At 44.7% G+C, this 13320-nt stretch overlaps 1 protein-coding gene across 4 annotated transcripts in view; it reads left to right on the forward strand.

The window, feature by feature from the left end:
• The window catches only part of epha4l (eph receptor A4, like), a 66239-nt gene that overhangs the window by 16636 nt on the left and 36283 nt on the right, over positions 1 to 13320 (forward strand). For all 4 annotated transcript variants that reach the window (XM_049575483.1, XM_049575482.1, XM_049575481.1 and 1 more), the window contains exon 4: positions 11223 to 11378. In XM_049575483.1, the coding sequence (XP_049431440.1) occupies positions 11223 to 11378 (156 nt within the window). The remainder of the gene's footprint in view (positions 1 to 11222; positions 11379 to 13320) is intronic.

A 13320-nucleotide genomic window follows, 5' to 3' on the forward strand; every position in this document is an offset into this window, starting at 1 on the left:
GGCTTTATTCTGAGCCACAAAACCCCTTTAGCATTGTAAACCATGTTAGCACCACTAGCTGTGCTGATGCTGCTAATGGTGCTAGCTCACAATGCCAACTGTGGGTAGCCTACAGTGTTATCACAGGCATCACTAGCGGTAAGTGCCGAATGAGCGGCACCACCAGCTCGTTCCCACCCGACGTGGTTGGTGTGCAGCCCGTTAAACTGTTTACTGTGTAACCTATCAACATGTGCAACCAGCCAAAATGAATGGTCCCACCTTTAAGGAATTTAAATCACAAAAATTGTTGGTGTGATGTAGATTCTTTTTGCTTGGTGTATAAAGATACAACAATGGTAGTATTTAGCCAGAGAATAAAGGCAATCGTGAACATATTTTTGGCAGCTCTACAGGGCAGCAAGTACTGCTTGAATCACCGACAAAGCTGCCAAGTAAGAAGCATCACCCTAAGTGGTGAAAGATAAGGAGAGATAACAGAAAAGGCAGGAAGAGAGCAGTAGACATACTCGGAGTGAAAGGAGGCGAGGAGTCCAAGAAATACAAAACGTAACCCAGAAACTCAACTCTGGCCCTCTTCCAGTGGTGCCCACACACTTGCTTCAAAGCTCACTGTGCATTTGAATCTCGCTGCCCTTTGTTTGCCTCTTCCCATCATCGCCGTGCCTGCGTGTCTGTCCTCACATCAAAGCTAAAGGCTAGAACGTTACACATTAGCAGAGTAACCCTGTCTAAGCAGCAGCCATTAACCCCGGGCTCCTGTTACGCTCCCTGTGGCCCCCCCAGCCCCCCCCACAAGGCCAGGTTCAACTAGCCCGAGGTTAGGGAGGGCAACGCATACGCCCAACTGCAAAGTTTGTGGACACATGCTACTAACTTTGGAATGCACGCACACGTCATGCAACGCCGTGTCCGTGCGAACGGGAGCTGACACAGTTTCAAGTCGGAGGGGGTGTCACTTCAACGACAGCAGTGACCTCGATCCTGTTTTGAGAGAGAGCGAGGAGCGGAAAGTGGTCTGGAGAGAGTGAGGCCTGAGTGACACCGGAGAGGTCAAGGGTCAAAGCAGTGACAGCCACAGTGGAGACCAGCAGACCGTCATTGGGCTGACATGAGCTGTTGAAGAGCTAGTGACCCAGGAAAGTTTTTATGTACCCTGACTGAACACACACACACACACACACACACACAGCGCATATGACTGCATGTATTCACACAAACAATGCAGAGACACGGTAGTGTGCGCGGTGTTCTCAGGGACACACACCCTCACACGCACACACACACACACACAATGGAAGGTGCTTTGAGGCCCCAGACAGGCTGTCGTCTGGGAGCTACAAGTAGATTACCTAAACAAACAACCTAAAAATACCTTCCTTTTCACCCGTAAGTCGACCCTTTCCAGCCCCTCCTCATAACCCACCAAGCCGCTTCTGAGAAACCGGCAAGGTTGATGTTAAACTTGCCCCCGAGCCCGCAGACGACTAGGCAATTAAAGTTTTTGCATGCATGTTTCTGCACAGCTAAGTGTTGACACGTGTGCGCACTCCAATGTGACGTACGCTATGTCTGGTGTGTGTGAGGTGGGTTTGAATGTGCTTTGCTTTGTGATTTTATTTACTACAGGGATGTAGCAGAGCCACAGAAACTCACTTTGACCAGCAGGCAATGCAACTGATTTTCATTTTGGTGTGTTTGCCTTAGGTACATTCCCATCTGCAGGCCATTGTTTATTTATGGTTGTGTATCCACATTTATCTGGCTATGTGATATGGAAGTAAAGGCTTATTTTCACTTTAAGGTGTATGTGATATGGCTTTGTGGTAATGACATCATACCATCACAGCCACCTGAGGTCACACACCTGTGGGAAGCAGATCAGAAAGGGTGGAAACACTGAGAGGTGTTCAGCGGCTTAGCACCAGATTCTGAGTCCTATGCATGAGCAGTCTCTGTGGGGCCCCTGCTCTTCTTCTCTGGATCCATTTTGTCCCTTCACAAAGTCAATCTGCTTTCTTTTCATTATTTATTTTGTCTTTCTGGCACCATCATTGCCTTTTCTCGGGGAAAGACACAACATTGTACGTTGGTGATGAGCAGCAGAAGCCCACCCGTCCACCCATGCACTAGGTGCAGGGGTGGACGAAACCATTTAGCCTCTTTAAGGGGTAAGAGGGGCCTCAGAGAGCTTCTTATTTTTAAACAAAATTCAGCCTTTCAACTGATTCATCCAGTTTTAATTAAGTTCTGGCATTAACTACTTAGAAAAAAAATAAATGTAACAGTAATACAACACTGCCAAGTATAGACATTATGAATTAATGTAAATTTACATGTGTCTCCATTTTCAATAACTGCTAATAAACTGACACTAATCAGCCAAACAGTGTAGTATCATTAACATGTCATTCTTTAATTAAGTGCGGCAACATGAGAACAGAAGTGCTTCAGTGATGCATGAAAATGTATTTAAAAAAATATGTTCCAGGAACTGCTTAGTTGGTTATTCTAATAATCTTGATTAAATCTTTTTGATTAGATCTGATAAACGTTAAAATACTCAGCAGGTATTTGATTATAGTTTTAGGGTTAATAGTTTATTTTTAAATTTAGTAGTGACACCCAGCTGTGAATTTGCTTCTTTCCTTTGTGTTCTTTGAGGGCAAACCAAAAGTGTTGGTTTTTGTAGATAAAATGTCAGTTTGATTTATTAGATGATGAGATTAAAAACTAGCACAGGGTGATATTAATGATACCATGTGAGGATCTGCTCTAATATTTTGTATTTGTGAATATAATGACCAGAGAAGTCGGGTGATTGTTCATTTTACTGAACTATGACCCTCAAATAAGTTAAAAAAAAATCTACCACCTGTTGTAATGCAGCCTTAAACACATTATATAAGATACAACATGTCCCAGTGTACAATAACTGAATCTCACATGATGTTGTATCACAGTATGGTTGTGAGATTGATTTATTTCCCACCTCTACAATTTGTACAACACAAGCAAACGTAAATAATACTACATTTAACACACATTAACTTGACAAAGCTGTTGCATTGTGGGGGATTTTAGTGATTTGTTATGTATTTGTGCTACAGCGCGACACGTGGTTTACACTTGTTTACAGAATTGGATATGAGGCCCCATTGAGACTGCTTCCCTATCGCTTCCTCTTCCTCTTCACCTATTCTTAGTGTGTGTTTGTGTGTGTTTTCCTCACACATCCTCCCTTTTCCTGCCCCATTCTCCTTGACTCGCCGCGAGTAGAATAGTTTAGCTCTCCCAATTGTTTAGCGGTGTGTGCCGATGTGAGCGTCCCCTCACACAACAACATTAGCATACTCCCCCACCTCCCACTTCTCTGCCTTTTTTTTTTATAATTGAATTGAAATGCAGCTCTTTTCATTGTAAACAATGTCAGGAAAGCATGCTAGATACACCGCCTGCTCACGCACACACATATGGAGACACACACACATGTCCAGCATGAGACTCAAGCCCCCGGAGACCTTGGGGAAATTGGACCAAGACAATACCTTGACTGAGTTTGTTTACCTCCCGTCGTCCCTGCTGTGCTCGTGTCCCCACGCTTACCTGGCTTACACAAAGCCCGTTTGGTGGGTGTGTTTGCATGCATGCATGGCATGGCAAAATGCATCTGTGTAGTCTGGAGGGCCTTTGAAGGGCTTTGTGTGCATACCTGAAAGTGTGCAGGTGTGCAGAGGTTTGTAAGCCTCTGTTTGTGTGTACATCTCTGTCTTGTTTGCCTTGAATTATAGTCCATTACCCACCTGCTGTGCAAATCTTAGGTCACAAAAGGTCCTTCATGGGTTGGCGCTATGCCCAGCTTTGGGTGGTGCCACCCTTGCGGATTTGGCATGGGTGCAAAAGTGGAATCTGAGTGGCCCCCACCCAGCCTGGCCAAGTCAAACAGTGTTTCACCAAACAAAACTGGATCTGTTTGCTGCCTCTCCCTGTTCCATCCATCTCTTTCGCTTTCTTTACTGTCTCACTCTTTTCCTCACATACACCTTCGGTACCCTGGTCCCATTTGCTAAGGAGTGGTCTTGTCCGTTCTGAAGTGGCTGGGTGGAATACTGTAGATTTCTGCGATATAACCATTGTGCTAATATTCCTTGTTAAGGCCAGGCTCGAGGAATTAGGGAGGAAGTTGAGGCCTACGTGTCAATAAGAACGCGGAGACCTTGGTCCTCAGGAAGTCTTCAGAACAATATTTCAGATTTTTTCAGTTATGCAATCTAAACAGTAACAATATAGGTGGCACCACAGTGAACTCTTAAAGGGATAGTTTGGATTTTTTGAAGAGAGGTTGTATGGAGTACTGATCCATAGCCAGTTTATTACTTACAGTAGATGTTTTGTGGTGTGCCCGCAGTTTGAGAAGTGGCAGGAGTGCTGACAAAGAAGCTAAGCAATGTGCCGCTGTGGATGCGGCGCAGCAGCAAAATTAATTTTAACCACCTGAAAAAATCTTTAACTGTTAAAGCGTACAATCTGTTGAGAATATTTTGACCGCTTCACCTTTCCATCAAACAGCCTGCTCTGATGGGGAAGGTGTTAAAGGCCTCAGTGCCACATCTATGCTCTTGTCAAAGCCACCAGACCCCATTGACAAAAACTTTGATTTTGGTTTGCCTTACACTGGAGCTGCTGGGCTACTGCTGCCTACATCAGTTAGTTAGTTTGTGTTATTGTGCATCTTTGGTGAATCCAAACTACCTTCTTTAAATTTCAAAGTCACACAATAAGACAAACAAAATAACAGATTGAGGCAGTAGTAGACCAGCAGCTCCTGTCTTCAGCAATGTTAAATCACTGTTTTTCTCTATGGAGTCTGGCTTGAAGAGGATGACGTAATGGCTTCAGTTCCCCGTTGGTAATCGGCAAGTCTGACCATAAGGTAAAGCAGTTGAAATATTCTTAATATAGCATACACTTTTTTGAGATGGGCTTTTTTTAAGGTGGTTAAAATACGTTTTGCTGCTGTCCGTCCACAGCAGTACATTGCTTAGCTTCTCCTAACTGAGGGCATGCTGACTGACATCTATTGTGTGTAGTACTCCAGCTTTGGATAAGTAACTCAAACAGCCCCTATTCAAAAGATCTCAAGTATCCCTTTAACAGAAATAGATTTGAGCAGGAGCAGGCTTGTGTGTTAACAGAAAACTTGGTGTTTTTCTATTAAAAAACTGTTTCAGAAATTACTTAAACATATAATATGCTGTTAATTATAACATTTCAAGCTGCACGCTGGTGTTAAACTTGGATCAAAATGGCAAGAAATCAGCATAAAGGAACCGTTGGTGTCATTTTGATGGCTTTGAGATGTTACTGGATATAACAATGTCTTGCTCTCAGGGTCTGCTTGTGTTATTATTCTCATTTTTACAACATGTTTTGCTCTTCTGCTTCTTTAGCTGGTGCTCCTATGTGTCAGGTACGGACATTTTAATTAGGGCAGTGTCGTGGGTGGCTCTTGCGTGATGGATTGGTGCTGCTGAAAATACAGTTATAAATCATCCGGCATTTGACAGACAAACTGCTGGCAACTCTCGCACCCCCTGGCACCGGCCACCGTTAGTAAAGCCACCGTGATTGTCAGCAAGGTTGGCTTGTGTGTTATTAACATCGTTAGCCTCGCTGCCTTTTGTTCTTGGCCTTCATTAACACTAGTAAGGATGTCAACCCAGATGTCACTACCCGGCTTTTTCTTGGTTTTTGCATTTTAAAGGACGGTACCGCAAGTATGGGACCTTTTCCCCCCGGGTCAAGGTCAAGATGTGAGATGAGTGTATGTCATCAATCATCGTGATCAGTTTCGGTGGCCGTGTGTCCCTCATCCATCACACTGATGGGTTTCGCTGGCCGTGTGGCTGCGTGTCGCAGTCAGGGCCGGAGGTAATTAATAACCCCCAGTGACGGAATTAATGAGTTAACCTGCTCCACTCTCCTGCTGTTCCAGCGACAGATGCTAACGGTCAGCAGCTAGTTATCCCTGCTAATATGCCAGTGCCTCAGGTGTATTGATGTGGATGGGCTTTATTATCTATATGTGTGTCTGGGTGGGTAGACAGTATATACATCCGAGACTTTGAGTGATTGTTTTTTTTAAACCCAGTTCAGGCTGCAGCTGGGGGGTAAACAAAGCACTCTTGGAATAGTAATCCTTTCTAGCAGGAGTCTCACCTGAGCAACGCACTGCTTTCCACAGGGAGAGAAAGAGAAAAAAAGAGATAGGAGAAACACAAAGGCAGAGGGATATGTCAGAAAGGCAGGTTGAATAGAGATCGCTGGCTCCTCAAGGTGCAGGAGAAGGAGAGACTCTCCTTGCCCTCAGGTCCTGAAAGCTGATCGCTTCGTTTTTTGAAAGAGCGTCTTTGTGAGGACGCCTCTCACTGCTCCTCTGAAGAGCGCTCACTGTCTGTTATGACTAAGAAAGAGTGACCGAGTTTTCATCACCCAAAGAAGATAAAGCGCAGGCTTGAAAGGAGGGAAAATGCCGTAGTTTGAACTTAATTCTCTTTTTTCTGATTATAAGAGAGGCAATTGTTCTGCCTGGGCAGGCCTAGTTATTGTGCGCCGTGTGCTGGGTGTTATATTCCTGGGGTTTTTGGACGGCTATTGTAGCGCAAGTTTGCTCTCATGCTTTCAGTCCCGAGTGGATTGGATACTTTGTTGTGTAGGCTACAGAATAGCTTGCCTATCAGGCTTTGCATGCAGGTCACTCAAGGTGGGCTGCAGTGGGTGGGTGTGTGGGTAGATGTGGTTTTATTTGGCGGCAGCGTAGGGAGCATCCTCGGCTGTTCAAAGCCTGGCGTGTAGGTTTTTGCCACTCAGAGGAAAACTTAGCTGGGTTTTAGTTGGCTCACGTGTGGGTAGCTATCATTGTATCATTAGCTTTTGTGCACTCCTATTTTTTGCAGATGGCTGCGTCGACGAGTTTGTCTTGAACAGAAGTTCCCTTTTTCCCCTCCCCTCACGCGGTGCAACCAATTCAGCCAGCAGAATCCCCACCACACGGACAAAACTACTCATTAACTCCCACAGCCTTCTCCCTCCACCCTAGTTGCCCCCTTTCCTCCAAACGTGCTTCAGCTTAGAGACAACAGGGATGGCGATGGGGCGGGGGAGAGACTGACAAAAGGGAAAAAAAGACTAAAGCCCAAGAGGAGGATTGAATGAGTGAAAGAGCTGCTGGGGGAGAAAAGGGGGAAGAATGCGATGTCCTGGTCTATGAGGGATTCCATTTTTTGCCTTTCCAGAATAGAACAGTAAGTCACCAGTCTCTTTGTCTGCCTTTGATCTCTCAGCTCAGGGATTTGGCACCTGACAAACCCCTCTCTGTCTGAAAGGAGGCCTGCCGAGCGAAAGCCTAGGAGAGTGGGAGAGAGAGATAGAGGGCGAATGAGAGCAAGAAAAAATAATACAGGAGAGTGAGAGAGCGAGAAAGGAGACAGTATAAAAAAGACGGTGTGGAAAAATTGGGTTAGACTTTTGAGAGCTGTATGAGAGGATATGATGAGGGCTTCTCAGCTCACATCCCATAAAACTAAATACATGTGTGTTCATGTGTGTCTGTATTTGCGTCTGTATGTGGGTTTGCCAGAGCTGGCTCGGACAGTGATAAATCCAGCAAGTCTTAAGGGAGATTCCTCTCTGAAGCCACGGTCTCTTGGACCACCCACTACTGTGGTCTCGTCCCTCACACACACAGACACACTCCTAATAGGAAGCAAATTCCCCGGCTTTACTTGGATATCGACTTCTCTTTTCCCTCCTCTGTTCCTTTCTGTGGGGCAGTCGCTGCTATAAACAAGGCCTCATATGTTGACATCACATATTCAAACACAATTTCTGAAATGTGGAGTTTCAAACCTCAGATGAAGATGCTAGAGCGATGTCTATGGCAGACAGGGATTTGGGATTGGGCAAGGAATTCTGGGACAGCCTGCGGGGACTCTGGGTTCAGCCTGGGACAGCTTAATAATTGACGAGCGAAAAACTCATCAACCGTGCACAGTTTGAGGTAGCCCTCTTAGACTGTGTCTCTTTAAAGAGGCTCAGGCCCAAAGGCTGTGAAGCATGGGACTCAATTAACTCTCCCTTCAGCTTTTAGCAAGGGGGCATCGTCTCTAACAGCTGGTTGACCCCTCTCTCAACTCTGGACACTTTTCCTGGTCAGCGCACATGTACAAACCCTAACAGCAACTTTGTGTTTTGTCACCTGAAGCGGTCACAGCCTCTTAAACAATACCCACAAATCCCGGTGTCCTTCTGTCTCCAGTGATGAGACTGGGCGCTGAAAGATTGCTTCAAAGATAGAGAGATAACACAAAGCGCCTCCCAACTAATCCCCCCCCCCCCCCCTTTTGGCAACCATGAAGAAAAGGAACGGAGGCTTCACGCACCCCTGCAGGCCACAATCAAAGAGACCCTTAGCTTAGCGTTAGCGAGTGAAGCGGCAGAGATTTAGCCCTGATTGACTGAGTGGGAACGGGCAAAGAATGGCTCAGCAGGTAGCAGCTAGCCCGGCTCAGTTAACGCCACGCTACCCTAATCCAGCTGCTAGAGAGGAGCGGCTGTGGGGCAAAGAGCCTGACTTTATTACGCCTCTGAGAGAGGGATTTCCCGGTATTTTAGGGGGTTTGTGGATTTCTTTTTCTGTTTGTACGTGTAAGCGTGTCGGGCGGTTGGTAGAATGTGTGTTTTTGTTGGAAGATGGACTTCCTCCACACTGCGGTGTGTGTGTGTGTGTGTGTGTGTGTGGATAGGCATTGATTTGATTTCTAGTGTGGTGAACACATGTGGGACTTTGTTTATGTGACTGCTCTTTTGTATGTAGGATCCCCTGATGTATTTATGACTGTGGAATCCATGCCTCTCAAATGCACTTTTAGATCTGGGTTGTGTATGTGCCTGAGAGGATCGCAAGACTATGTGTGAGTGTGTTTGTGTGTAAGTGGGGGAGTCCAATTTACCCCCGCAGACTATAAGTGTGTAATTATCTGATTTATATTGGGTATGAATTTACCCATCTGTCTCCAATGGGTCTTTTCACATAATAACAAGACAGACACACACACACATTCACACACCCACTCTACCAAAACCCAAACCACCGACCCTCCGGCCTCAATACCATTCACCGCCCACTGCCAAGCACATGGCAGCCTCATTGACTGACAGGTTATTTGGTCCAATCGGTGTTGCGACTGTCTGCGCTGCACCTCTCAGAGAATTGTTCTTTTGTCCTCCTCTTCTGGTTCAGTGCTCAGAGGGTGAAATGTAACCTTGCTAGGGTTCCCTGGTCATTATAGAAACCGATAGACGAGGGAGAAACTCCTTGAAACACGAGCCCTCCAATCAAACTGTCATGCAAAAGAAAGGCGAGCACTGTCGCCAAAAGTAGGAAAAGTGTCACTTAGGTTACCATTTCAGACTAAGGTGTGTGTGTATAAGTGTGTGTGTGTGTGTGTGTGTGTGTGTGTGTGTGTGTGTTAGACAGAACAGGCCCTGAGAGAGTGACAGAGCTCCCGGTGTGCCAAGTGTGGTGGCATTTGTTTGTTAAATGGTCTGAAATGCCAATGGCTCTGGTTTCATTGCGGCTCCGAGTCTTGCCAATTGAGCATAGCTTAAATTTGTGAGAAAAACCAGAGGTAGTTATTTGATCTTCTCTTTTTTTGTCAGGGGAAATAGCGCCCTTTACTCCTGCTCTGTTGTTTTTGATAATAGAATGCAGGTTCGTGAGAGAGGAGAAAGGGGAGAAAGCACTGAAGATGGAGAGTGAAGACAAAGGGAGAGAGACGTACAAGCCTCTGGGCAGCGTATTGTTTTCTTGTTGCTAATTGGGTGAAAATGGGGAAGATCACAGCGTTCTCTTCTTATGTTCCATTGGAAAACAACTATTTTATGTTAAGTGCAACACTATGGCAACATCGTCATAACACCAAAGCACGAAACAGCCACTTATATCAACTTCATGTTTGATACATATTCTGGATCTAAGTAGCGTCCAAATTTCCAGGGATTTTTATTAGAGATATTCATGGTTCCTAGAAGAAGTACTCTCAGGATCCGATCAGTAGGGTTGGCAACCATTTACATTTGAACCGGTGCTTGTACCTGGAACTTTGTACCAGTACTTTTTCCAGGCACTTAACTCTTTCTGTAGTAACAAAATTATAATTTTTGAACAAGCTGCAGTTAATAAGCAACGGAGCTCCATGGCTGGCTTCCTGGCTTCAGGGCATTTTGCAGTGCTTCCACTTCCTTTCTAAACACAGCAGCATGGTGGACCTCCATTTTCACTACCGCAAAGCACCCCACAGCAAGGAAGCTGGTCACAGTGCTCCGCAGGTGGCTTCCTAAGTTCAAGATGCTTTGCAGTGCTTCTGCTTCCTGTCTGAAGCCGGCGTGCTCACCCAGATACACTTTTAAGTACCGAAATTTATCACTGATTGATTTAATGTGAATTGGTACTTGGTAGTATCGACGTAACTTGGTTGGCACCCTTAAAAGAACCAAGTTTGTAATGGTTTTCAATGAGAGTGAAACATTTCCGTCACTGCTTTTGCATGGCTGAGCAGGTCACATTTTCCCACTCTATGAGCCGTGCGTTTTTGTAAGAGCGCCCTGAACACCTCAAGTTAAAAAAACTTCAAGTCAGAGCAGAAAAAAATTCTCATTGTCATTGGTGTTTTTCTCACATCGTCCAATTAGGTAAACTGAGATGCCTATTGTAGTGGCAATAACAACAAGTAGCAGTGTGCATAGTTTGTGTGATGCTAACAAGCTACAAGACATATCTGAACAAACTGTCACCTCAAGTACTTTGTAGCATTTTATTAACCGTAATTAGGCCCAATGATTAACAACAGTTTGTCAAGTTGTCCCCGACTCATCCTAAAATAAGCCTTGAATTGCATCATCCAGCTAAAGCTCATGTAGCACCAGCTGGTGGTACTCCCTGGGATTTCATCTCTTTCTGAGGGTCTCACGTACCCCCACAGATCTCTGTTCCCCTCCTTCTGACCGATCAGAGCCTAATGGATATGGTGATTCCCTGACTCCAGCATGTCAGCAGTCTCTAGAACCTTCGTCTCTATAAAAGAACTGTGCATAATATAATTTTTTCATGTTGACGTCACATCTAACCAAGCTTACCCTCCTCTGTGTCTGTTATCTTTCAGCCTGCAAGATTGGTTACTACCGCGCTCTGGCCACTGATGGCTCCTGTTCCAAGTGTCCGCTCCACAGCTACTCCGTCAGGGAGGGATCCACCTCCTGCGCCTGCGACAAGGGATACTTCCGCTCTGAAACAGACCCAGCGTCCATGCCTTGCACCCGTAAGTACACCCACATGTAAAGTGTATAACATACAGCACATGCACATGACTAGCTGTGATTTTGTAAAGTATGCTGCTGTATACTGTATACAAGTCAACGTACTGCTGTGAAAGAGAACACACAGAGTGATTGCCTTTGCCTAAACATGGTCATGGATTCTCTCTTTCTCTCCCTCTTGGATTGTCAACCTGAATTACCCCCTCACACACGCAGAGACAGCCTTTCTGCACACACATAAAGCAGACGGCTGCTGGTTTAATAGGTGTCTTTTGATTCCAGGTGGTACTTAGTGATCAGTCACGGTGACAGAGAACTAATGAGGGTATAAACCGCTGCATCCCAGATTCAGTCTTCCACAGAGAGACTGCAAAACAATAGAGGAGGGCGAGAATGGTAGAGAAAGACAAATAGAGATAAAATGTTAGTGGAGACGCAGGGAGGTGAGGAAGAAGGTGGAAAAACAAGGGCAGACTGAAAGCTGGAGATGTATGCAGTGAATGAATAAGATGTTATGGAGAAAGAGGGTGAGGTACCAAGGAGAAAGAAAGGAGAATTAAATGCAGGAACCTGAGTTTTATTTTTCAGTGTGTGATTGCACTTTGCTCCATTCAGATGTGTGAGTCAACCGCCAGTGAATCTTGTTCCTCCAATCTCCCCCCCTGACTCACCATGCCTGTGATAACAAATATTGTTAACAATCTCACTGTCTAATGATACCTCTTCCTTTTTTAGACTTCATTCCCTCAGTGAGTCACGGAACTGGGAGTTCATACTGGGAGAAATATACACAAACTTAAAACAAACAGAAAAAACCCCCCCGCATAACACACAAAGCCCTACGTGCTCGTTTCCCAGGACAATCACGGCGCTCATACTTATACATGACAGACATTCGTGTGTGAGTGAGTATGTGTCATAAAGCAATTTTAACAACCAAAACATCTGTTAAGTTGCTTAGCTCATAGTTGGCTCGCCGTTTGGCCCCAATGATCTGTCAAGTTCCTGTGGATTCATCACTCAGCAAAACAGTTTATTGAATCAGACGAGCAGCCGAGCCCCTCCTGCATAACACTTAACTGTCTAGGCAGCAACAAAACTGAACGGCCTCTAATTATTCCCCCGCTGCACGGCCTCAACGCAACATCATAAACAATGTCTGTTGTGGAATATTTTCATCATCAGGAGTATGAGTCCTACTTGAACAAGATGGTAATCTGCAACACCACTGATTGTTAAATTTTGGCTGCATCTTTGGTGCTAAGTGCTGATTGCAAGGTTATTTTTGCACAGTGTAACTAAAGTCTAAAATAGTTCACCTTGGCCAGCAAATAAAAACAATTTAATTAATCTGTTGTAACTCATTGGACTTGTGTCTTATAAACTGGCAATATAAAGCAGCACAATAAGCACTGGTTTACATGAGAACACCCTAAAACAACATTGTAGATGTGCAACAATTAGTAGACTTATAAATTAGACAGAAAATGAATCAGTTAATTAAATTTTAAGTCAGTTTTTTAAGCAGGAATTCCAAATATTTAATGGCTCTGGCTTTTCAAATGTATGAAATTGCAGCTTTTTTTGTTTTACATAAAAAAAGTAACATATTTGGCTTTTCGACCGTTCGTTGGGCAAGTCAGACATTTGATGACATCACCTCAGTCTGTAAGAAGTTGTGATGGGCATGTTTTGCAATTCTAATATTAATTGAAAAAATGTTTGTATTGTTTGACCTTACGTACAGTTTTTGCCTATTTATATCCCTCTGTGCGGGCAACAGCTGTGGCAGGAGGCATTATGTTTTGGGGTTGTCTGTCTGTTAGCCCATCTATCCCATTCTCAGGAACGCGATATCTCAAGAACATATTAAGTTTGTTCAAATTTGGCACAAACATCCACTTGAACTCAAGAATGAACTGATTATATTTTCACGGTAAAAGA

Source organism: Epinephelus fuscoguttatus, linkage group LG5, assembly GCF_011397635.1.
Source record: "Epinephelus fuscoguttatus linkage group LG5, E.fuscoguttatus.final_Chr_v1".
In the NCBI taxonomy this organism is placed as follows: Eukaryota; Metazoa; Chordata; class Actinopteri; order Perciformes; family Serranidae; genus Epinephelus; species Epinephelus fuscoguttatus.